The sequence below is a fragment of the Lipotes vexillifer genome, unplaced genomic scaffold, assembly GCF_000442215.2.
Source record: "Lipotes vexillifer unplaced genomic scaffold, Lipotes_vexillifer_v1.1 scaffold102, whole genome shotgun sequence".
Taxonomy (NCBI): Eukaryota; Metazoa; Chordata; class Mammalia; order Artiodactyla; family Lipotidae; genus Lipotes; species Lipotes vexillifer.
The window spans coordinates 5780046-5804399 of record NW_006786541.1 but is presented as its reverse complement, the minus strand read 5'-3'; the positions used below and the strand labels follow the sequence as shown (position 1 = coordinate 5804399).

The 24354-nt window shown below is 35.9% G+C and overlaps 1 protein-coding gene across 2 annotated transcripts in view; it reads left to right on the top strand.

Moving 5' to 3' along the window:
* Positions 1-24354, top strand: part of TCF12 (transcription factor 12) — a 366571-nt gene that overhangs the window by 144741 nt on the left and 197476 nt on the right. For both annotated transcript variants that reach the window (XM_007458915.1, XM_007458914.1), the window contains exon 3: positions 6501-6574. In XM_007458915.1, coding sequence (XP_007458977.1) covers positions 6501-6574 — 74 coding nt within the window. The remainder of the gene's footprint in view (positions 1-6500; positions 6575-24354) is intronic.

The window sequence follows — 24354 nt, the reverse complement described above, 5'->3', positions numbered from 1 at the left end:
TCATTCTAGTTCCTATGTAGAGTATACACACTGTCACAGGGGCAAGAAGCAGGGAGACTCTTTAGGAGGCTATTACCATAATACAGAGGTGATGGTGGCTCAGACTAAAATGATCATGTTAAAAATAGTGAGTCAGGCACTTCCCAGGTGGTCCAGCAGTTAAGACTCTGCCCTCCCAGCACAGGGAGCTTGTGTTCCATCCCTGGTCAGGGTACTAAATCCCGCATGCCACAACGAAGATCCCATGTGCCGCAACAAATGACCCAGTGCAGCCAAGTAAATAAATAAATATAAAATAAAGTAAAATAAAAATAGTGAGTCATAGTCAGATTTTGAAAATGTTTATAAAGTAAATCTAATGGGATTGTATCATTGAGAGACTGAATAGGGACATTTTTTGCTGAGACTTACCCAGAGTTGGAGAAGAGGCATCAAGCCTTTTTTAGAGTGGACTTCTTTAGTGCCTCTGTGGAAGAAAACATCTGGCTTTGTTGTTTAGGTGCAGGGCTTTGTTGTTTAGATTCCAGAGGAGTATGGTAGTTGCTTTTAGGTGCCCTGGGAGGGCCTTTTCTTGTTTCCAGAAATTTGACAGCCAGATAGTTTAGGGGAGCCTTGGAGATGGCTCAGGAGCTTTGACAGGTTTATTAGAATGTCTCTTCAGACAGTCAGAGCAAATCCTCAATATACCAGGTCACTACATAGATAGTTCTCAAGGTGGTACAAAATACCTGCTTGCCCTTTGAGAACTTAGTTTCAATCCCTGGGCATTAGGCAGTTTTTTATTTTTCCTAAACAGATAGACCTGCCATTTCCTTTTGACCGTCTACTCTTACTTCACTGATTAAATCACTAGAATGTCCTGTTTAATTGTATATTTACAGGACATTTATATAGAGTGATGTGGCTAATAAAAATAGCATAGCGAAATCACTGTTTGGAAGTTAATTTCAAAATTAGTCATTTTCTTGAAATTAGTCATTTTAATTATCTTATTCTAGTGTACTTCGGCACTGGAATATCCCTACTTTTAAAATCTTAGTTCTCATCAATTCCAAATAGAAATTGTGATTAATTTTAAAGATGACCTAAAAAGATGGTTCCTTTAAATCTTTTTACTGGTCTTATTTTCTTACATATTTTAAAAAGAGTCAAACTTTTTAATTTGACAGTTCATTTTACAGAATCTCAATTTTTTTAGTAAAAAAAAAAAAATTCGGGCTTCCCTGGTGGCGCAGTGGTTGAGAGTCTGCCTGCCGATGCAGGGGACACGGGCTCGTGCCCCGGTCCGGGAAGATCCCACATGCTGCAGAGAGGCTGGGCCCGTGAGCCATGGCCGCTGAGCCTGCGCGTCCGGAGCCTGTGCTCCTCAACGGGAGAGGCCACAACAGTGAGGCCCGTGTACCGCAAAAAATAAATAAATAAATAAATAAAATTCTGTAACCAATGTTATGTACTTCATATGAAGCAGCAGGTCTTATATTTCCGTACAATTTCAACATTTCCATATCTTTTCTGTTTTATTTGTTTTTCATTAATGTGTAGCATAAAAACAAAGGATTTGCTTTTATATTCTAATTGATCCTGTTTCTCAGTGAATTTCTGGAAAAACACATCGGTAGATTTATTTCATAAGTATCTAAACTTTGAGAAATATAATAAAATATGGTGGTGGTGGGTTTTTAGGTGTATATTGTTTTACAATTGATTGCAGCCTTTGAGTCTGATCTAAAGGAATATTATTACCCCACAAATAAAATTGAGTGAAGAAACTACTGAAGAGACACATCCATAGCTTTGGTTATCTGACATAGCTATCTCCAATCAGATTTCTTTTATCACATCATCTATTGAATCATCCTATAGCAGATGGCAATCCTGTAAAGTATATTATCTTTTCCTTATTTATAACAGTGTTGGGATTTGATATTTTTGAAGTACATTTTATTTGCTGGAATAAAAACCTGATTTCACTGCTACCAAAAGCTGTGTGTATGTGCATGAAAGAGAGAAAGAGAGAAAGAGAGGTATACAATCCACTGTGCTGTTCCTCCCAACTTTATATATGTCCCTTTTCCACAAGGAATAACTCTCGGGCATAATACAAAGCAATGTGGCTGTATTGACTTGTTTTTCTGAAAAGCTTTTTTTATTATTATTATTTATTTTTGGCTGTATTGGGTCTTTGTTGCTGTGCACAGGTTTTCTCTAGTTGCGGCGAGTGGGGGCTGCTCTTCATTGCGGTGCGCAGGCTTCTCATTGTAGTGGCTCCTCTTGTTGCTGTGTGCGGGCTGTAGGCGCATGGGCTTAGTAGTGTGGCTCGCGGTCTCTAGAGTGCAGGCTCAGTAGATGTGGCGCACGGGCTTAGTTGCTCCGCAGCATGTGGGCTCTTGCCGGACCAGGGCTCGAACCTGTGTCCCCTGCATTGGCAGGAGGATCCTCAACCACTGCACTACCAGGAAAGCCCTGACTTGTTTTTCTTATAGCTTTGCTGCAGGGATATCCTAACTACTCTTCTCTTGATTTTGTGTATCCCCCACCCTGCTTTCCCTTTCATTACTTCTCTGCTCTCTAGACTCCCACCAGTACCTGAAATATTTTCCAATTCCAGATGTGTTTCTCCCTTCACCCTCGTAGTCTAGGGTGACAGAGTCTTTGGTGATAGGTCTGGTGGTAGCAGGTGGGAGAGGAGCTGGTCAGCAGCTTTACTCCTCATTCACCCCTTTTACCTCCAGGTAGGTCTTGTCTGAGCCTAACCAAAGCTTGAATAATGCTTCATGTACACAAACCCTGTACTGTTTTTGAGCCCCTGGGGGCCCAGATTGGCGGGGGGTGGTGTGGAACAGGTGTATAGTGTATAGAAAAGTCACTACCCCGAAAAAATGTTTCCAGTTTTTGCTAATGGCTAAAAACCTAGAGAAGTCTCTAGGATTTTGTGCTAGGAGAATGAAAGAAGTAGTAGGATAGAAGCTGTGAGATAATTTTATACTGATTCAGGAAAGAGAGCACTTTCAGTCAAAAAAGATGGTGGCAGTAGAGAGGAGGCAGGCAAAGTAGTACCTGAGTCCTTCATAGGAAAGAAAGTAATGCTAGATATTTTACTTGGCTAAGTTTACTTGCTCCTCCAAGAGTCTTGCTCTCTGACATCTCAAAAACTTGGTTACACCTTGTATTCCTTCTTCAGGCTCCCAGCCTCTTAGGGAAGTGCCTGTATGTGTAGTTATTTATGGTTTGCTATCAGTTACTTTTCCTATTAAATGTTTCACAAGAGAAGGAAGCAGATTGTTCCATTGAATTCACAAACCAGTGTTTTTAGATATATAGTCTAAAATTTAATGTTTGTTCTTTACTGAAAAATGTTAAATAAAACATTAAGCCTTTTAAAATGAGGCACATGGAATCAAAATATATATTGGATTTTAATTGGTTCCATTCAGAAAAGCAGGTACTTAAGAGAGTCTGTATATAAAAGATTAAAAAAGTATCATTTAAATCTCTATATTAGTTAAATTATTGGTTAACCCTTTTAATTTTGTTGCAGAAAAATAGAATAGATTAATTAGAAAGTTAAGCAAGATTCAAAAGTGTTTCTACTACTTAATTATTCCTAAACTTTCTGTTACATCTACCATGTTAATGTTAAGTTGAGGCACTAGCATCTCAAAAATTGTTGAATTGGCATGTGTAGACTAGAAATAGGAAGGAAAGAAAAATATATGGCAGTGGTGATTCAGACATATCTTAATAGAAATGTTTTCCTCCTAATTACTGTATTGCAACTGTGGTATATTTTCTTGTTGATACATAGTTTTTCAGATTTTGATCAATTTGTGTAATTTCTGTATTGTTTATTTTCTGTGTGTAATTTCTTTTTTCCTGGTTACCTTGGTCTTGTGGCTGAAGCTTTGGAAAGTTTATTACTCCTGTCATAATTCTATGTTTGTACAGCCATTGTGTTGAGCAGAAAGGAGTCGTTGATGCTAAAGGATGACTCTTGCCTTTGTCAGTGCCAGCCACGATCTTCTGCTCAGAGTCTAGATACATTAACAATAAAGCTGTAGAGCTCTGAGTTTAAACTCTAGCCAGATCCTTGTTATTCTATAGCATCCTTTGAGCCCTCTACATGTCTTGTATCGTTGGTATGTAGTACTCTTTAGTTGGTGGCTTAATTAATTACCATTTTATTTAATTAATCCTTGCTCTTTCATGTTGTGGAAGTAATTAGTGTCACTTGATAAGAATTAAGTATGTGTTTTCACAGAATTTCATTTATCACTTAAAATTTTGTCTGAGATGTTTTCTATAGCAGGCACCCATTTATTTTCTTTTACAAATGTATTTAAAATAACACATAGCCCCCATATTTATTAATTATTTGATAAAAGACAATTCAGAGTCATAAAATGAATTATTTGCATTAGAAATAGGATCATCAAAATAAGTTTGCATTGTATGTTCTAAATCAATGAAAGTTATGTTTACTCCCCACCCCCAGGCCCACCATTCTGCTTTTTATGGATTTGTCTAGTCTAGGTACCTCATGTAAGTGGAACCATATACTATTTGTCCTTTTGTGATTAGCTTATTTCACTTAACATAATGCCCTCAGGTTGTAGCATGTGTAAGAATTTCTTTCCTTTTTGAAGCTGAATAATATTCTACTGTAGGTATATACCACATTTTGTTTATCCATTCATTTATCAATGGACACTGAAGTCACTTCTACATTTTGGCTATTGTAAATAATGCTGTTATGAACATGGGTGTGCAAATATTTGAGACCCTGCTTTCAGGAGCCAATTTACTTTTGCATTTTACTTTGGATATATGATATTTAAAAAATATAACTCATTTAGGAAAAAAGTTACAAATGGAAAGTATGATCTTTTTAAATAAAACTTTTCCTAAAATTATTTGCAGTTTTGTAAGTAGCTTTATATTAATGGATTTTGTAGATTGATAGTAGTCTTTGTCTTGGATTGAGTCTCATTGGAATCCTATCTGCTATTCTACAGTGTTGATTGCAAAGAAAATGCTTGGAAAATAGACCACAGGTAACTGGATACTGGAGAAATATTTAGTAACAAAGTGTGTTTTTACATGATACTCCCCAGACTTGTAGAATCTTTCTTAAATCTAGAATTTCAATAAGAATTCTCCAAGAATGAACAAAACAAAAACACTTTTTTTGTTGTTTTTGTTTTGTTTTGTTTTTACATATAATCTGTGTGTTTTTAAAGCTTCTGATTCATTTGAAATTGTGCTTAGTGTGTTGTTTATAGTAGGTATCCATCTTTTCTCTATACTGTTTTTGGTATAGGAAGTACAGATTCATAAAAAGAATAAATTAGGGTCCTACTAACTGAATTAGTAATTAGTGTATTTTACTTTGGGTACTGACTTCCTTTCCTTGCTTTTGTCACCTAGTCCTTCAATTGGCAATTCGGTCCCTATGAAAGAGCCTTGGGAATCGTGGCTAGTTATTGGAGAATTTGTAGCATTTAACTTACTACAGACCACTTCTCATCTAAATCACAGAAGACTTCAAGGAATTTTCTTTGAAGAAAAAGAGGTTCTAAACTTAACAGAATGTTGTTTTTGTAACATCTAGAGTTTTCTCATGCAAGAATGAAACAAAAAAAGTCAACCATTTGTATTTCATCATAGAAAGAGTCTCAGAAGGGGTCAGGGAAAGTGTACCCTGTTAGGAGTCAAGGATGAGAAAGGCTGGTCTTCAAAACAGAAAAGGGAGAAGTGGCTGGAATGAGAGATCTCCAACTCTTGCAGATTTTTCTGGGGATTGATTGGAAGGTGAAAATAATGGAGCCAAAGCTTCAGAAGGTGCATTAAGGAGGATAGTGAATTATTTTGTTGTTAATGGTAATTTATCCTTGTCAACATTGAGTGTTCCTTTGCAATTTTCTTAAGAATAGATCTCCTCATTTAGAATCAGATTTTAGAGGAGATTTTATTAGGATGAGTTGTCACATCATTTTGATTAGTTTTGATATAATTTGTGTTGATTTGATATGGTTTGATATAGTTTGATTTAGTTTGATGTCTTCAGTTAAGAATAGCTACTCAGTGCTTTGATAGAAACCAGTTTTATTAACTTGAGCACTGTTTGACTTGCTTCATTTTCTAACCCTTACTTCGTATATTCATGGAGGCAGTACTAAACTTTAGAAAGTTGGGGGTGGGGCATTCATTCATCTACTCTTAGAAGTAGCAGTGGGTGGAGACAGGTGGAGAGACCTAGATTATACTCTGTTCAAAAATCTCCAAAGACCTACACTGGCAGTGTATGTAGGGCATTGTATAGAGCAGTGATAAAGATACTCCCAAGTAACTTATTTCTGCAGGTTTCTGAGGCAAGGATTGATACACAGCCAGTTCCAATCAAACGCAGATACCACCCACTGAATTGTATTATCTGCTATACCAAACAAAACCCATCATTGTATCCTCTTGGATTAATATTGTTTACTTTCTTCTCTCCTTAGGTATGGATGAACGAGGAGGTACAACATCCTGGGGAACAAGTGGTCAACCAAGCCCCTCTTATGACTCATCTAGAGTAAGTTTGCTCATCAACCCTTGATTAAAATTGTAAAGATAACTTGGCAGAATAAGTAAGTTCTTTCATATGTGAGTTCTATTTCCTAAGAGAAGTGAAGATTAATGTATTTTATGGGAATATATTAGAATACCCAGTACCTTCATAGTAGCTTTAATTCTTTCCCTTAACTGTCATACTATGGGAGTTCATTTTATGTCCTACAATGAAAGAAATATTCTTGATGTTATTTCTACACCTCAACTACTTGTAATACCCTTTACTAAAGTTGGAAGAGCTTGGAATGCCTCACTAAGTAATCTCTAAACATAGTCATTTTTCTTCTTGTATTGTTTATTTGCCTTGAGAGCTCTCAAAGGACCAGCTTCTAGTCTCCCCTTTCACATTCTTGCTATAGTAGTCATCAGCGATTTGTATCAGGGATTCTATAGCCCTGTCTCTTGGAAGCATATCAAAACAGATACAACAGATGACATTTCTTGGTTGGCAGTTAAGAGAAAATAGGACCAAGCTAACATGCTATACAATGAAAGGTTAAAAGTTTAGAGCCTTTTCCAGAAATTAAAAGAACAAAAAAATTCCCCAAAACTTTAAAAAATGAGACTGAGAGACTGAAAATTAGACCAAAGAATTGACAATAAAATTAAATGCTGTGCCCCCAGATTCTGCAGTAAATTGATGAGGTTAAGAGCTACCTTTTCCAAAAGGTCATACTTTGAATGAATAATGAACTATTTATTTCTCTCAGAATTAACCAAGAGAGAATAGACAAGTATAAAATTTATGGGCACTTAACTCTAGAAGCAAATTGGTTTAAGTGGAAGAAAACTGAATAATGTGATTGGAATTCATAGTCTCCATATGGGTTACACTGTTTTGCATTGAAAAATGCTGAGTGAAAATACTTACTAAAATATGGGTTTTGTTATATTTGGCTGTAAATATGTTTAATTTATTTTAAATACTTGGGAGAAGAACTGGGATAGTCCTGTGGAATCCAGGAAACTGTAGAGAGAGACTGTTAAACATGGGTTTTAGTGTTTCCTTCTCTCAAATCAGTGCTGTGAAAGCTGAGTTGTAGTGTAAACAGCACTGTCCTGGGTATCACAGGATCTACTATTGACACTACTTTGAACTTGCTACTTAATCTTGGACGTGATATTTTATCTTGTGGGTAAACTGGTTGATATCCAAATTTCCTTCCAGCTTTAAAATTTTTTTATTTTTTGAATAATATTGTGAATAGGAAAGATAGGTTTCCTGTTTCGATTTTGAAGTAGGGATTTTATGTATTAGAGGACAATACTAGTTGATACTGGATTATTTTCTTTCACAGCCTTGAGTTACTGTGTGATAACATGTTATTTCTTAATATACATTAAATGGTGCCTTTGTACCTTACTTCCGTTTCAAGCTTTCAGTGTTTTTCTACTTGAGTACTGAATAGGATTTTAGGAGAAGAGACCATAATAATATATCCAAACATTTATATATTTCATGTTCCTGAAAGTTTACCTTTAGAGACGGACTTCAAAGCAAATCTTGCTTTTCTTTTTGCTATTTGATCTATAGGTCAAATGTGAAATGCAGTTTTTTATTCTTAATTTGTTTTTTCAGTGTATGTTATGTACAGTGAAAAGTTAAATTGATTTTATAGTAGTTTTCTATTATAAAAATCCAGATTAATCTCCAGATATCCCATACAGCCATACACACACACACACACACACACACACACACACACACACACACACACACACACACACACACACACACACACACACACACTTCACACACTTCACACACATTTTTTCCCCTGCTGGCTACTGAGTGATCTGATAGAACAGTGATTTACTTCCCTCCTTTCTTTTTGTTCCCGGTGAAATCTACTCTTCCAATAACTTTTGTCCTTTATCCTACTCATGATTCTGTGTTAGTCAAGATGTTATATTTTATTTACAATTTCAAACCATTTATTTCTCCCCTGAACTCTTCTCATCAGGGAGAGACATTTATGGTTATCTTTGAAGCTGTCCTCAGCACTCCTTTATAGGAAAATTGTCAACTTTTTGAGTTTTATTATTAAATATATTTTATCATCTTGACCATGTTTTTCATAATCATAATTATAGATGGATATAATTTTGTTAATAAGAATCTCAGTTGAACAAAGTACTTCATTCTCCTTAGTATTTTAATACGGTGAGTTTTTAAAATTTAGAAATAAATAATGATATTGGCCAAAAGCTAGTTTTGACACATTGTTAGTAAAATTAAGTCAGTTTAAGCTTTAATGAAATTGCAGATGCCTTTGTAGAAATTATGTGAATGACATTTATTTAGACTTTCCTATATTGTATAAATAACACATTTCCATCACAGAAAATCTCATTTAATAAATAATTTGATTTCACATTAATGATAGAAAAATTTTTAATTTTACTTTTTGTGGTATGTCGTGATAAAGAGGTATTTAAAAACTGCAAAATGGGGGGCTTCCCTGGTGGTGCAGTGGTTGAGAGTCCACCTGCCAATGCAGGGGACACGGGTTTGTGCCCCAGTCCGGGAAGATCCCACGTGCCGCGGAGTGGCTGGGCCCGTGAGCCATGGCCGCTGAGCCTGCGCGTCTGGAGCCTGTGCTTCACAACAGGAGAGGCCACAGCAGTGAAAGGCCCGCATACCGCAAAAAAAAAAAGAAAAAAAAAACTATAAGGGAGAAAGAATAATTTTTTTGCAGTACTGTAAGCAGTATTTAGCATATGAACTCTATTAATACTGTATTACTATACATTTTAGTGTACAAGATTGGCTATACAGATTCATGAAGGTTGAGATCAATATTTATTTAACAACTTTTCAAGGAGAACTTTTTCTCTTTATACTTTTTGCCTAATAGGTCCTGACTTTAATTTTGATGAAGATACCATTCTGCTCTAGAAACTTTGATGCATAAGTGAGTTCCACTGGAATTGTGTGGCTAAGAGGCCACTAACTTCTTTTTAGTGTTTCACCCTATGCCCATTTTCAGAAGTAAGAAAAATCACTACAGCAGAGCTCTTTGTAGTGTGTCTTCCCTGTTTTTCCCAAAACCACCAGAAAAGTAGCCTCATAGCGTACAGGTGGTTGGTTGAGTTTCCGGTTATCAGAACTACCCACAGCACCGTTGACCTACTCCCCACCTGTGCAGAACAAAAACACACACACGTGAACAGATAAAAGCATCATCATGATTGAATAGCGCTTCTATTTTCAGAAATTTGTGAAAGTGGTGATTGAATTTAAAGCACCAGAGACTGAAAGGAGTGATTAATCTCAGATAATTTAGAAATGGGCAGAGGTACAATTAATTAATGACTTTGTCCCCTCCCTCCCTTATTTTTTATTCTTTCCTACAAATGACTGTTTTCTATATTTGACCTTTGTAACCAGGCATAAAGGCCAGAGAATATCATGATTTTTCTTATTTTCTACAGTGTTAATGATTTATTCTAATTTCAGATTCCCCCCCACCAACCCCCCCTCTTTAGAAGGCAGTGATTAAGAGCACATACTCTGGGGCCAGACTACCTGGGATGAATCCCAGCTCTGCCACTTACAGCATGTGTGATTCTTGTCCAGTTACTTAAATTTACTGTACCTCAGTTTACTCATCTGTGAAATGGGGATAATAATAATTACTTTACAAGGTTGTTGTGAGAATTAAATGAGATACATGTACAGTGGGCAGTGCTTAGATCAGTGTCTGGTACATAGTGAGTGTTCTGTAAGTGTTGGCTTTAATCTTATATATGTCAGAATTTATCAACTAGATTTATTTGTAACAAACAAGTTTAAATGAATGAATACATTTGCAAATGTGCGGCATTCTAAGTGTAACGAATAAGAATTGTTTTCTGATTCAGTCATGCTTACTTCTTTTATATTTGTAAAGGACATAAATAAAATTGATTTCCTTTCCCCTGCATTTTCTTTCTTGGGAATGCAGAAGTCTTCTGAGAAACTTTGATATAAAAGTTTTTGTCTGTATAATGCTTTATATATAATGAATGCTCTGTATGTGTTTGCTGAATATAATCAGATTGAGGAAGAATCATTAGATATACTAGATTAATTGCGTTTGGAGTTCAAGGAGGGGAAAGAATCGAAATTGATACAAGTTGGTGAAGCTTGAAGTAAATGGTGGTGGTATTAATTAATGGTTATAGGGCTTTCTTCTGTGCTTACAAATTATTGCCCTGATTGATGACACTGCTTAGTGAAGCATTTTATTTAAGATCACAGCCTCTGAAGAGTTGTGCTCTGTGACCTTGGACAAATTACATAACCTCTTTGTGCCTCAGGTTTCTAATCTCTATAATTATGATAATCTTACAGATACTTTGTAGGATTTTCGTAAAGATGGAGTATAATAATAGCTATGAAGTATTTCATTTATTGATACAATAAATGAAAGCTGCTGTTACGATTATTACCACCATTATTATTTTCTCCAAATATCTAATATTTTATTATGTATTTTCATGCTTATATTTCCTCATGTACAAATTCTGTTTCAAAAATGTTGTCTGATCATTTTAGTTTACGGAAATTCCAAGGGGCCATGTCATCTTGGTTTTCCTGCCCTTTTAAGCTCTGCTACCCAACCTAGGCCAAGCTCACAGTGCCGAAGTGCCGTTGCAGTTTATACCCTGGGCAAGGGGTTATGAGAGGGCTCATAGGAAAGAGAAGTCTTTCTGTTGATACTCTTTCCTACAATAGAGAGTTTTGCATTCCTTAATTTCAAAGGTATGAGTTCACTGGTAGGTAACCACTAATAGAAATTATATTTATAGGTACCATCAATGCCCAGTAGTTGGCAGTTTAATCATAAGTATTTTCAGGTTACATATAACCCATTGTGGTAGTTATTTTTGGAAAAGAAACAACATTCAATTGAGTAGAGTTTGAGTGCTTATTTTTTCTAATTGCTAAATTTCTACCATGGTTTTCCCTTCTCTTTATTTTATTTTTAATTTTTTTTTTTGCAATACGCGGGCCCCTCACTGTTGTGGTCCCTCCCGTTGCAGAGCACAGGCTCCGGACGTGCAGGCTCAGCAGCCGTGGCTCACGGGCCCAACCGCTCCGCGGCATGTGGGATCCTCCCAGACTGGGGCACGAACCCGTGTCCCCTGCATCGGCAGGCGGACCCTCAACCACTGTGCCACCAGGGAAGCTCCCCCTTCTCTTGTTTTTGTTTTTGTTTTTGTTTTTGTGGGGGGGTTTTGCGGTACGCGGTCCTCTTACTGTTGTGGCCTCTCCCGTTGCGGAGCACAGGCTCTGGACGCGCAGGCTCAGCGGCCATGGCTCACGGGCCCAGCCGCTCCACGGCATGTGGGATCTTGCCGGACAGGGGCACGAATCCGTGTCCCCTGCATCGGCAGGCGGACTCTCAACCACTGCACCACCAGGGAAGCTCCCCCGCTTCTCTTTATAATATGGTTTGCAGAATGAAACAATCTTGCTTTTGTTGTTCTTCCTTCCCTCCCCATTTTGCAATATTCAAATTTTGAAAGCTAGAAGAATTTTCAAAACTAGAAGGTGTTTTATTTATATCCAGTCCTTTTAGTTCGTAGAGGAGGAAACTTAAGAGAGTATGAGATTTAGTTAGGTTGAGATGTGTGCTGTTGATACAAAATACACATGAGATTTGGTCAGAAAGTTTGCCTAGTTAATGACAGACTTTGGCCTAGAACTCACATATTCTGAATTCTGTGCTAGTATTTTTAACCCCCTTACCTTAGAATTTCCTAACTCAAAGAATTGTTTTAAATTTTTTGCCATATACTGAAGGAATGGGAGGAGAGAGAGGACAAAGGTGAAAAAAGAAGAGGATCTGCAATTGATAAAGAGGGCATTGGACATTATTTGATTTTTTAAAAAATTTGCCTGGCAAGTATGGTGTTTCATGAGGCAGAATAGTGTAGAATTTAAGAGCTTGAATGTTGAAATCAAGATGCCTGTGCTGTTTCTGGCACTCCTATTTCTTAGCTGTATGACTGTAGGCACGTTGCTTCTCTTTGCCTCAGTCATTTTTTTTCTTTTCCCTTTTGCACTGGTTGTGGGGGCCGGAGGTGGTGGATACTAATAATAACTACCTTACTGAAGTTCCGGACTTAGGCCTATTAATGGAGAAGGGGAAAACCAGTTATGTGGTGATGAGTTGGCTTTAAAATACTTAGCTTAGCTGCTGTGTATGACTCAGCACAAAATAATCTCAGGGACTTTCTGTTAAGGGATAAATAGTTGATATATTTTGAGTTCTTTCATTGTAAACATACTGTGTGACTTGTGCTACCTGTTGCAGTGAAGGGATATGAGGGTACAGTTTATTTAAAAAGCACCAGCAGTGGTCATTTCTCAGATCGGCTGTCAGGAATGCATGTGGATGGCAGCCTGACAGACCAGATCAGGTAGAAAAATGAAAATATTAGGGTACAAGGATTCAGAATTTGTTCTAGACTTCTGAGAGTCATACACAAAGCCATAGATTAGGTACTTGGGTTAAAGGAAACAAAAATAAATAAAAATTCAACTAGAGTAAACATAGAGCTTTCAGACTCTATGGACACTAAAATGAGTCCGTAAGGTGATCTGTATTCCTTTAATGTTACTTCTCTAACAACTCTGGACCATTTCTGTCAGATGTGGCTAAAGGGATCTTTAATTTTGCTTAGTGCTCTCTCCATTCTTAGCAAGTATTCAATATCTGTTCCTTCATGTATATGGAAGAGTTTGGCTAATAACCACTCTGAAGTTTGATGGGTAGCAAGTTGGAGATGGCATAATAGGGGCTTAATTCCCTTCACATGTTATCTATGCAAAACAAACGGAGGTCATTCTGACTCCAGGAAGGGTTATACTGGGTGGAGTTTTGAGAGAACCTGGTGTGTAGTTCATTTACATTTGACAGTAGGGGCCTTGGGAGTACCTAGGAGCAGAGAGAACTGTTGTTTTCTTCTCCCAGCCGAGCACAGTGGCATGAGGGCTACCCTTGTAAATAAGGATGACAGTGTTGTCTGCCTGCTTTTAAGGAACTTGCTCTTTCTGTGGTTCCCCAGTTTTACCCTGCTGAGATTTGTAGATGCACTCAGTTTCTGAAATGTCAAAAGTGAATAAATGTGTATCTTAGAGTTCAGGAAATATGGTTGGAAATACAAGTCATACTTACCAAGTCATCTTTATTTTAAATAAACTATAAAACTTTAACTCTTTTAAGGCAGCAGTGAGAAGCTCTAATTAGGCAACAAATAATTAATTACCAAAGTAATTTCACTGATTACCATGAGATTACAGGAGAGGGAGAAATTCCTTTGAGTGGTCAGGAAAGACTTAATAGAATAGGAAGAGTTTGAGTAGAATATTGTAGGACAAACAATATTTGTGTGAATAAGGTTGAAAAGAAGACAGCTCTTCCTGGAAATGTAGAATGATGGGACCACAAGTTACAGAGGCACCGAAATCACAAAATTTAGAAAATAGTAAATCACCTTGCTTTGTAGGTGAATAGTGTGATAAGGCAGATAACCTTTCTGTAGAAGAAATAAAGTCTATCCTTTGAGAAATAGAGAACCAATTAAAAATAAACTTTGACACAGGGAATGGCACAAAGTGTTTTATAAATATCGATATACTGTGGTATGAAGGATGGATCCAAACACAAGAAATTGGATAATCTGATATGATGTTACTACACAGGCTGGTACTACACAGGTTACTATTTTGGGATGAAATAAGACTTAGATTGGGATGATAGGATCAAGATCACAAAATAATGGAGAGCGGAGAGATGTCACAAAGGAAAAAGAAACTGGCACACTTGGTGAATGAGGGAAATATGAAATCATGTAGGCTCACTACCCCCAGAGAATGATGACTCCTGAATTAAACTCCATGTGTTTTATTTAGCCTTTGACAAGTTAGTTGTGGTTGTGTTATACAACTACCAGATTGTTTGATTTTGATAAATAGCTTCCCTTACAAATGGGAAAATCTAGTTGTGTGAATAAAAAGTAAATAAAATAGTTTTTACTCATTGTCCCCCATTTGTCAGCATTAATGGGTAATAAAGTTCACTCCCTTAGAGCACATATTTTCTCTAGATTGTTTACTGTTTGCATTGTTTTTATTTTTGAGGGGGATAATGGTATAGGTTTTATAGCTACTAGGGGATCAAATGCAATAATTAGAAAGGACACACAAATTTTGAAATAGTATTTTATGCCTCTTGATCTCAGGTACAAAACACGAGATGAAGCAGTTAAATAGCAAAGCAAGACAGGAGGGACAGAGAATTAAAGTAAGTGTTTTCTATATATTGCATCTATGTTCCCATTAATCTCTGTTTTGTTATGTAACTGCTCCTTCTGAATGTTCTGAATGTGAAGAAAACTATGGGTAAGAAAAGGGTGTATTTTAAAGTTAGGTTCAAATAAACCCATGAGAGAAAATGTTGTTTATTACTCTTGGTCGTATTCAAACAGCACCTGCCTATACATTGTAATCGTAATGTTTTTGGATAAGGAGAAATTGGGTTAAGATGATGTAAGCTCCTTTAAGTCTCTTGCTAGCAGATATTTAAAATAAAAGAAATCACATAGCTATCAGATTGTCCACTTTCCCATTTTTAAGCCAGTCAAACCTATTTTTTCAGTTTAGCCATTCAACAGGGACAATGCCTGTTGAGATGCTCTAACATAGATCTTTGGGAAAGAGCCTGTATGTCAGTTTCTCACCTCATTGTGAGTTTCATTTAACTTTGTATGCCTGGGAAATAGCATCTTTATCAGGATTGATCTTTACAATTCTCTTTTTTTTTAATCTTCTCAGTGTTGGGTCTTTAAAGTTAACAAGTGGAAGTCAAAACATAATCTTTGAATCTCTCTTACATCCTTTTTTGTAATTGTTGAGGATTTATTTTCTGACAGCTTTTTAAAAAAGTTATTTTCTGTAAATTTAAATGTTTCTTATTCATGAGAAAATAATGGAGGGTAGATTCTGGCAGAATACATTTTTAGGCCTGCTTAGCCTGTTTTAATTAGTAACAATATTTACAACTACCATTTGTCACAATATAGTTTAAAACCTTCCACATGTTACCTTTTTTAGGCTTCATACCAGCTCATCAAGAAGACATTTAAAAAATCCCATCCATTTTAGAGGTGAAGAAATTGAGGTTCAGAGAAGGTAGATAACTTACCAGATATTAAGCACACAAGAGTAGTAACCAGGCAGTATGATTTTAAATTACTGTCCCTTTGGACCATATCACACTTGCTGAAGTTAAAGAGAGACCCCAAAATAGTTGTTATTACTGCTTGTCCAGGGCTTTGACACATACTCTAGAAGTTGTAAGATGATGTCACTATCATTATTTATTATAAAAATATTATTCACATTTTATACATAAAAAATATAAGCCATGGAATGAATCAGATAAATTTGCTTTCTGGTATCACCACTGTATTTGACCTTGGAAAGGATAAAATAACTTAATCTCTGAGCCTCAGATTTCTCATCTGCAAAGAGATTTATCTCATAAGAAGTGTGTAAGAATTAAGTAGAGGAATAAAGTATTTAGCACATATGTGTAATTTATTAAGAAGTCTATAAGTGTTCCTCTTTTTACAGTCAGTCTCATGAAAAGTTACTCCATTTTGATATAAAACCATGTTAAGAATTTTACAAGTCTTGGATGCTCCTTAGAAAGACAGCTGTTTTGAATTCCTGGAGTATGTCCTGAACAAGATGAGGGACCTGTTGCAGTTTTTAAATGCCCACCAAGAGGTCCTATAAGTCAGGAAAAGTTAATTATGTTTATAAAATTGAAATTATTGGAAAAGTTCATTGCAGATGAACAGATCTTGGGATTTGGAGATTATTGGGAAAAATAAAATTGGCCAATCCAGGTTCTTATGAACGTAGATTCTTATTAATCTACATTCTTATGACAGAATGTAGATTCTAAAAGAGGAGGCTTCAGTTAATTCCTCAAATCTGTTTGAAAGATATCTACCTCACAAGGTAGTGATCCTCAGTGAGCTTATGTATGTCAAAGGCTTAGCGTGATTAACTAATGTCAGTTCCTTTTGTGATGTACTTTTGTTATATATTCTTACATTTTTATTCTGAGAATAAGAAGCTTGGACTGTTTTCCTTCAACATATTGAACAGATACTTAATCCTTTGTGCTGTCAAATGAAGTAATTATTTTCATGTGGTTTTATATCATTATCAATCTGCTGCTTTTTGCATGGAGCAGTCATGTTCCTGGTGTATAGTATAGGAAATTATTTAGTAATTGAGCAATTAAATATCACCTGTACTGAACCAATTGTCTTCTCTGCATTGGTGATACCATGAAATCTTACTAAGTTTAGACTTTTCTGAGTTCTTGCTCTGTAAATATTTTCTTCATTTTCCACTAACCCTACCTTGCTCTCTTAGATCACTTTTCCTCAGTATCTTCCTTCCCAGTTTAGAATTTTACAGTCTTCTCTTGGGTGTCCATATTTTAGTTTGTGGGCTGTTCACATGAAAATCCTTTTTTCTCCCACTTTTTTTGACTTATGAAGCACTTATTGAGATTTCACTATTTTCTAGTCACTGGCATTAGTTGGGCAGAATGAAAATGAGCAGTCCACATTTCCTGGGCAAAAGCAGTGTTCCTTCTCATGAGAAAAACAGATTGTTATACCACAGAATGATAAAAGTTGTAGTAGTGAAGGCCCAGGGAGAGTAGAAGCACAAAAATATAAGCAATACTTGGTTATAAAACCTCCAGGGCATATCAAGTGAAAATGATGTTTTGTAATACAAAGAACAGAGGACTGATGAGTTACTTATTCTGGACTTAATTCCTAACATGTAAAACAAAAATTTTTGAACACTATCAGAGTTTCTAGAACTGGGCTCAATAGGTTATTAATAAACAATATATAAATACAGAGCTCTGTGGTCCAATATATTTATGTATTATTGAGTTAAAGGAAATTAGATTTCCTTGTTGGTATTAGGTGTCTCAATTTTTAATATTATTGTAAATTATAAATCTTTAAGAAAGGAATAGAATATACTTCTCACATTTTTTTTTCCTACCGTGGAATCCTTCTGTGTTACCTGTGAATTGTTTGACTGATAGTAACAGTCTCAAGAAATAGTAAATTAGACAGTTTATACACTTAACTATTAATTTAGATCTATGATCCATTGCAAGTTCAGTTTTGTTTAAGTATAAAGTCAGGGTCAAAATTGATTTTTTTTCTTTTTTTTGGCATAAGAGTATCCAGTTTTGTTAGCACTGTTTATTGAAAAGATTGTCCTTTTCCCCACTGAATTCCCCTGTTATCTCTGTTGAAAAGCAATTAACTGTCTGTGAGGATCAATTTCTGAACTCTCTTTTCTGTTCCACTGATTTTTTTTAAACCTTTACATCGATACCATATTATCTTGATCACTGTACCTTAAAATACATCTTGATATCAAGTAGTGTAAGTCATCCAACCTTAATTATTGTTTCAAAATTGTTTTTCCTATTCTAGGTACATTGCATATACACTGAAACATTTTCAACCAGCATATCTGTTTCTAGAAAATCTTCTGGGATTTTTGTTGGGATTGCATAGAATCTCATCAGTTTAAGGGGAATTGATATTTTAGCAATGTGGAATCTTCTGATCAGTGACTATGGTATAACTTTCTCTTAAGTCTTCTTTAATTTCTGTTAGTAATGTTTTATAGTTTTCAGTGAACACATATTACACATCTTTAGTTTATCACTAAATAATTTTTGATGCTGTTATAAATTTAAATTTCTGGTTGTTCATGCCTTATATAAAAACTATAATAAGTTTTGGTATATTGACCTTATGTCCTGCACCTTGCTAAACTCACTAGCTGTAGTAGTTTTTTTGTACATGCTGGAGGATTTTCTGTTTGGATAATGATCATTTAACTTTTTATTTTCCAATCTGGATTTTTCCCCTTTATTGAATTGGTTATGATTTCTTGTGCAGTGTTGAATAGAAGTGATAAGCGTGGATAGCTTTGCCCTGTTCTTGATGTTGGAAAAACAACCAGTCTTTCGCCATTAAGCATGACATTAGTTATATGTTTCATTCATGTGATTTATTAGATTGAGGAAACTTCCTTTTATTCCTAATTTGTTGAGAGTATTTATCAAAAATGGGTGTTGGATTTTATTAAAATAATTTTTTGCATCCATTGAGGTGGTCATATGGATTTTCTTTTGTAGTGTGTTACTGTGGGATTATATTGATTACTATTTTTAATTTTAAACCAACCTTGCATTCCTGAGATAAATCGCACTGGATTACTATGTGTTGTTCTTTTATATATTGTTGAATTCAATTTGTGAAAATGTTGTTAAGAATTTTTGTATTTGAGTAATACTGATCTGTATGATTTTTTTTCCCCTTGTACTGTCAGTCAGAATTTGATATCATGATAATACTGGCCTCAAAGAATGAGTTGAGAATTATTACTTCCATTTAAATTTTTTGGCAGAATTTATGTAATGTTGGTATTATTTCCTCTTTACATATTTGGTAGAATTTACCAGTGAAGATATGTGGGCCTAGAGTTTTCTTTGAGAGATGGCTTTTAATTTTAACTTTATTAGTAGATAAGAACTATTCAATTTTTTTTCTTGAGTGAGCTTTGTTAGTCTGCGTATTTTAAGAAATATATCCATTTGTCCATTTCATCTAAGTTGAATTTATTGGCATAAAGTTCATAATAATTCTCTATTACCTTTTAAATATTTATATTAGTTATCTCTTGCTATGCTAACAAATTACTGCAATTTTAGTGGCTTAAAATAGTACACATTATGGACTCACAGTTTCTGTGGGTGAGGAATTAGGTATAGCTTAGCTTGGTCCTTTGCTTCAGGGTCTTTTATAAGACTGTAAGCAAAGTACTTGCCAGAACTGAAAGACTGATTGGGGAAGGATCTGCTTCCAAGATCATGTGTTTTTTGGCAGGATTCAGTTCCTTTTAATTTGTTGAACTAAGGATCAAAGTCCCCTGTTGGCTGGAAGCTGCCCTCAGTATCTTGCCAGTTGGGCCTTTCTGTCATGGCAGCTTACTTTATCATAGCCATCAAGGGAAGAGGGGTCTGCTAGGAAGATAGAAGGCACAGTATTATGAAGCCTAATTATGGAAATGGCATCCCATCACTTTTGCAATATTCTTTTGATTGGAAGCAAGTCGCTTAGGCCAGGTCACACTGAAGAGGAATGGCTTATATAGGGGTATGAATACCAGAAGACATAGATCATTGAGGGCCATCTTAGAGTCTACCTGGCACAGCATTTGTAGGATCTGTAGTTAAAATCCCTACCTCATTCCTGATATTGGTGAATTGTTTCTTTTTCTCCTGATCACTATGGCTAGAGGCTTATCTCTTTTACTGACATTCTCGAAGAACTAGTTTTTGTTTCTTTGGTTTTCTCAATTGTTTTTCTGCTTTCAGTATGTTTGACTTCTACTCTTACCTTTACTTTGAGTTTAGTTTGCTCTTTGTTTTTTAGTTTCTTAAGGTGGAAGTCGTGGTCATTGATTTGAGATATTTCATCTTTTCTAACAGGCATTTAGTACTATAAATTTTCCTCTGACCATGGTGTTACCTGAATCCCACAATTATTCCTATTTTCTGTTTTCATTTCATTCAGTTCAAAATACTTTATAATTTTATTACCGAATGAATCGGGTCCCACCACTTCCCACTTACAAAATCAGTTACAGACTCACAAACAGTAGAAAAGAAAGGTGCTCTTAATCAGAATGCCGGCAATCCGGGCAGATGGTGGACTCAGCATCCCCCACAAACCACCTCTGAAGATTCTGCTCAGCCATGAAACTTTTAAAGAGGAGGAGGGAAGTAATCTCAGGAAAGAGGGAAGTAATCTCAGTTAATCATTGAGATAAGGAGTCAGAGTCATAACCATCCCCCTCACTGCTTGCACGCTCCTAGGTTTCTTGTGATCTCCCCCTAGATGTTATCTTGTTCCCACTGTTTGCTCATACAGTGCGTTTGGGTGATTACTAAAGGGGAAGCTAAGGAAGACATCTGGTCATCTGTTAATTACTTATTTTTCATTTCTACTTCTTTGATCTATGGAAAGAACCGACAAGTTAGGCAAGGTACTGTGTGATTCAAAGATTTGAATGGTGTGTTTGGGCCGGCGATGAGTATGGCATGAGCACCTGGTTTAAGGTTAGTTACAATATAGCTTTGCTAATGTGACAGGAAGAGGGGTTTCCTGCTGAGGGTGGTTTCCTGCAAAGAGCTGCTTACAGATCCCCACTTGTCAGAACATCATTTCATTTCTGTGGGGTTAGGGGTGAAGGTCTGTCTTTTGTAACTTCTTCATGCTGATATAGAGTGCTATATTCTCAGGGTGGAGGGTGTCAACATGGGTCTGTAGCATCTCTGCTGATGATTTTAGTTGTCTGCTTATATATACGGGTAAAGAAAGCTACAATTACTTTGATGCCCACAAAGAAATAGATTATTATGAGCAATAATGTTAATCCCATTCTCTTGAGGCCAGTTCTTGGAATTGTGCTAGCCATAGATTCAATACTGCTCAAGCTGGAGCAGCTTATGTCATGGCTACAGTCTGGTCATCATGCAGTTAGCTTTTTTCCTGTGGTAGCAGTTATAGTATCTGTAAAACAATTCAGGAGTGTGCATCAGACACTGAGTCTGTGACTCTGTTGTCCTAATCATTAACTGCTCGGTTTTGTACTTGGGGCCGGGGTGGGGGTGTGGGTGGTCCTGCTCTTTTCCAGTTTTCCTATTGCTTTCTTCCTTGACCCTTGGGTTATTTACAGTTATAGTGTTTAATTTTGAAATATTTGGAGATTCTGTAGATATGTTTTTATTATTGATGTTTAATTTATTCCATTGTAGCCAGAGTACATGCTTTAGTTCTTTGTGTAAATCTGTATTTCTGTCTGGTGTTATTTTCCTTTTGACTGAAGAACTTCCTTTAACATTCTTCATTGTGTAGGTCTGGTACTGATAAGTTTTTCATGTTCCATTTGTCTGAAATATTCTTAATTTTTTGTACAAGGTATAGAGTTCTAAGTTACCATCTCTTTTCTCTCCTTCTTCCTTTTCCTCCTCTTCTTCCTGTCTCCTGCCTCTCCCCTTCCCCCCAGCAATCATAGGATTCACTTTGTTTCCCCTTTCTCAGGGATCACTGTCCTGCACTGACCATGTCCAGTGTCTCAAAACTCTTGCTTAATGTATTTTGTTTACTTTTTTTTATTGTTTCAAGTGTGAGGGTTAATCTGGTCTGTTACTCCATCTTGTCTGGAAGTGGAAGTGGAAATGTAGTGTTTAGTTAAGCTAGTCTGACAGGGACCATGGATTTGCTTCATCAGTAGGAGCCCTATGAGTAGCACGTTATAAATGAATGGAGAAGTGAAGCCAGCACTGTTAGCTTTTCCTGCACAACATGGAAAGTACTGGCTTATTCAAGAGATGTTTGGAATTTTGATACCCTGTTTCACTATTGTGTAATAGCTTTCCTTATTACAAACTGTCCCCAAATATTTGTCTACTGATACTTTGTAATCAGAAACCAAAAATATGTTCTTTAATATAGTAATATTAGATATCTGCCACTGACTAGCTGTGTGATCTTAGGTCTGCCCCTTGACTTCCCTGAATCTTTTTTCCTTGTCTCTGAAATAAGTCCTCTGTCATAAATAAATCATTTTCAATCAGGGTTTCCAGATTCTGAAAAGGTAGCGGTAATGAGGGGTTCATGATTTATTTTAAAATATAGTAAATAGTCTAATCCAGTAGTTTACCTAGTGTGTTCCAGGGACCTCTCGGTGTTCCTGAGACCCTTTTAAAGTGTTTTCAGGTTAAAACTATTTTCTTGATACTACTAAAACTTTATTTGCCATTTCAGTATTATTTTCCTGAATGTAATCTGGAATTTCTAAATGCTACATGATGATGGATTCCCTGACAGTTCTTGTGTTTTTAAAATTTCTCAGGTTTAATTTCTAATATGGTAAATATCAGTGGATATGTCCCACATAAAGAAGAGCTTTTTGGTGTTCTCTATTTTTTAAGAGAAAATATTTTTTATTCAAGAGGTCCTGAAATCAAGGGATTCTGAGACCTTGAAAATGGCTGGCCCAATAGAAATTATTCTCCATTTAAGTACATATTCTACTGCCAGATTTCTTGGTGCTGGAGATTAAAAAAAAAAAAAATTAGTGGCTAACATTAAGTCATCTGCTATCATAGTTCCCAAGTTTAAATCAGTTCTCTACCACTCTCTGATCCTGGGAAAGTTATTTAAATTCTCTAGGATAAAATTTCCTCATCTATGAGATGGAGAAAATATGGTATCAATATATAGTTTAAATTAACTGATATAATACCTGACAGCCCTTAACACAGTGCTAGCATATGGTAGTCACTCAGTAAAAGTTAGCTGTGATGCTTATGATGCCACCAGAGGTGTGCTTATTGACATTTTTGTTTTCTGGTTATCAACATTTCATTTTGCCTTAGGGCATTCTTAGCAGCTCTTAATGCAGTATTTCTTCTGCCTTAATGGCACTGCTTATTCTGCTTTGAAGCTGTGCTGGCATGTTGCCATATTCTAAACTACACCCAACCCAGGAAGTTTAACTTGGAAGTTGGCAGACTGGCTTGGGCTTCTTTTAAAATATCACTGGTCGTGACAACTTGTCCCTTAAACTAATAGGGAATCTAATATTAGTAATTAAGCCTTTGGAAGCTATAATGTGAAACATATGAGGCTCAGACTTCATACAAAAATTACTCAGTTTATTAAAACATTTTCAGGTATCGTCTCTTTCTTCTTCCAAACTGTGAGCTCCTTGAAGGCAAAGACTGTTTTATTCATCCTTGTATTCTGGCACTTAGCACAGTGCCTGATACATTACTGGCAGTAGTACTTACATATACATATGCATTGTCACACTTCCATATGCACATTTTGACCTCTTTAATTTCATAAGTAACTAGATTAAAAAGATATGAAAAGACAGGTAAAAGAAAAAAGGGGTAGTTATAGGGAAGAGGAAAATAAGAAGAAAGTTAAGAGGAGTAGAGACAAGAAGATCCCCTCTCAGAAGTGTTGATAAACACACCTGTTGGCATCTACAGTAGAACTTAATAGTACACACTGAAAACATAAGAGCTCAAAGCAGACAGGCAGAAAAAAGAGAAAAATCAATTTAAGTTACTGCTATGAATGAAATTGTCACATTGGATTAAGTAGATGATAATTCAGTTTCTGCCACTATTAGCCATGATATCTAAGTGGCACATCTCCCGATCTCTCTTAGGAGGTATATAAAAGAAGACTGGTAGTACTGTGAACTAGTACTGATTATCAAAGAAATGCTGGTCTACTATTTTTCTCAGTATCTGAAAATTTTATATGATGTGCAAATGTACTTATCTAATCTTATATTTTTGTAAGTATCAGAAAAATTTGTACTGGGTGCAAATGTAGTAAAACAGTGTCAGTTTAGACTAAATGTTTGAATTACTGTATAATTTTACTTCTAAGGAAATAACTATGTTGTTCTTTTTACTTTTAATTATGTGTATTAGCTAGAAGTATTCTAAGAAATTAATGCCACTTAAATTTCCTTGTCAATTTCATTTAACTGGATATGTAGAATACACATTCACACATCAGAGCCAAGTTTTTCTCTAA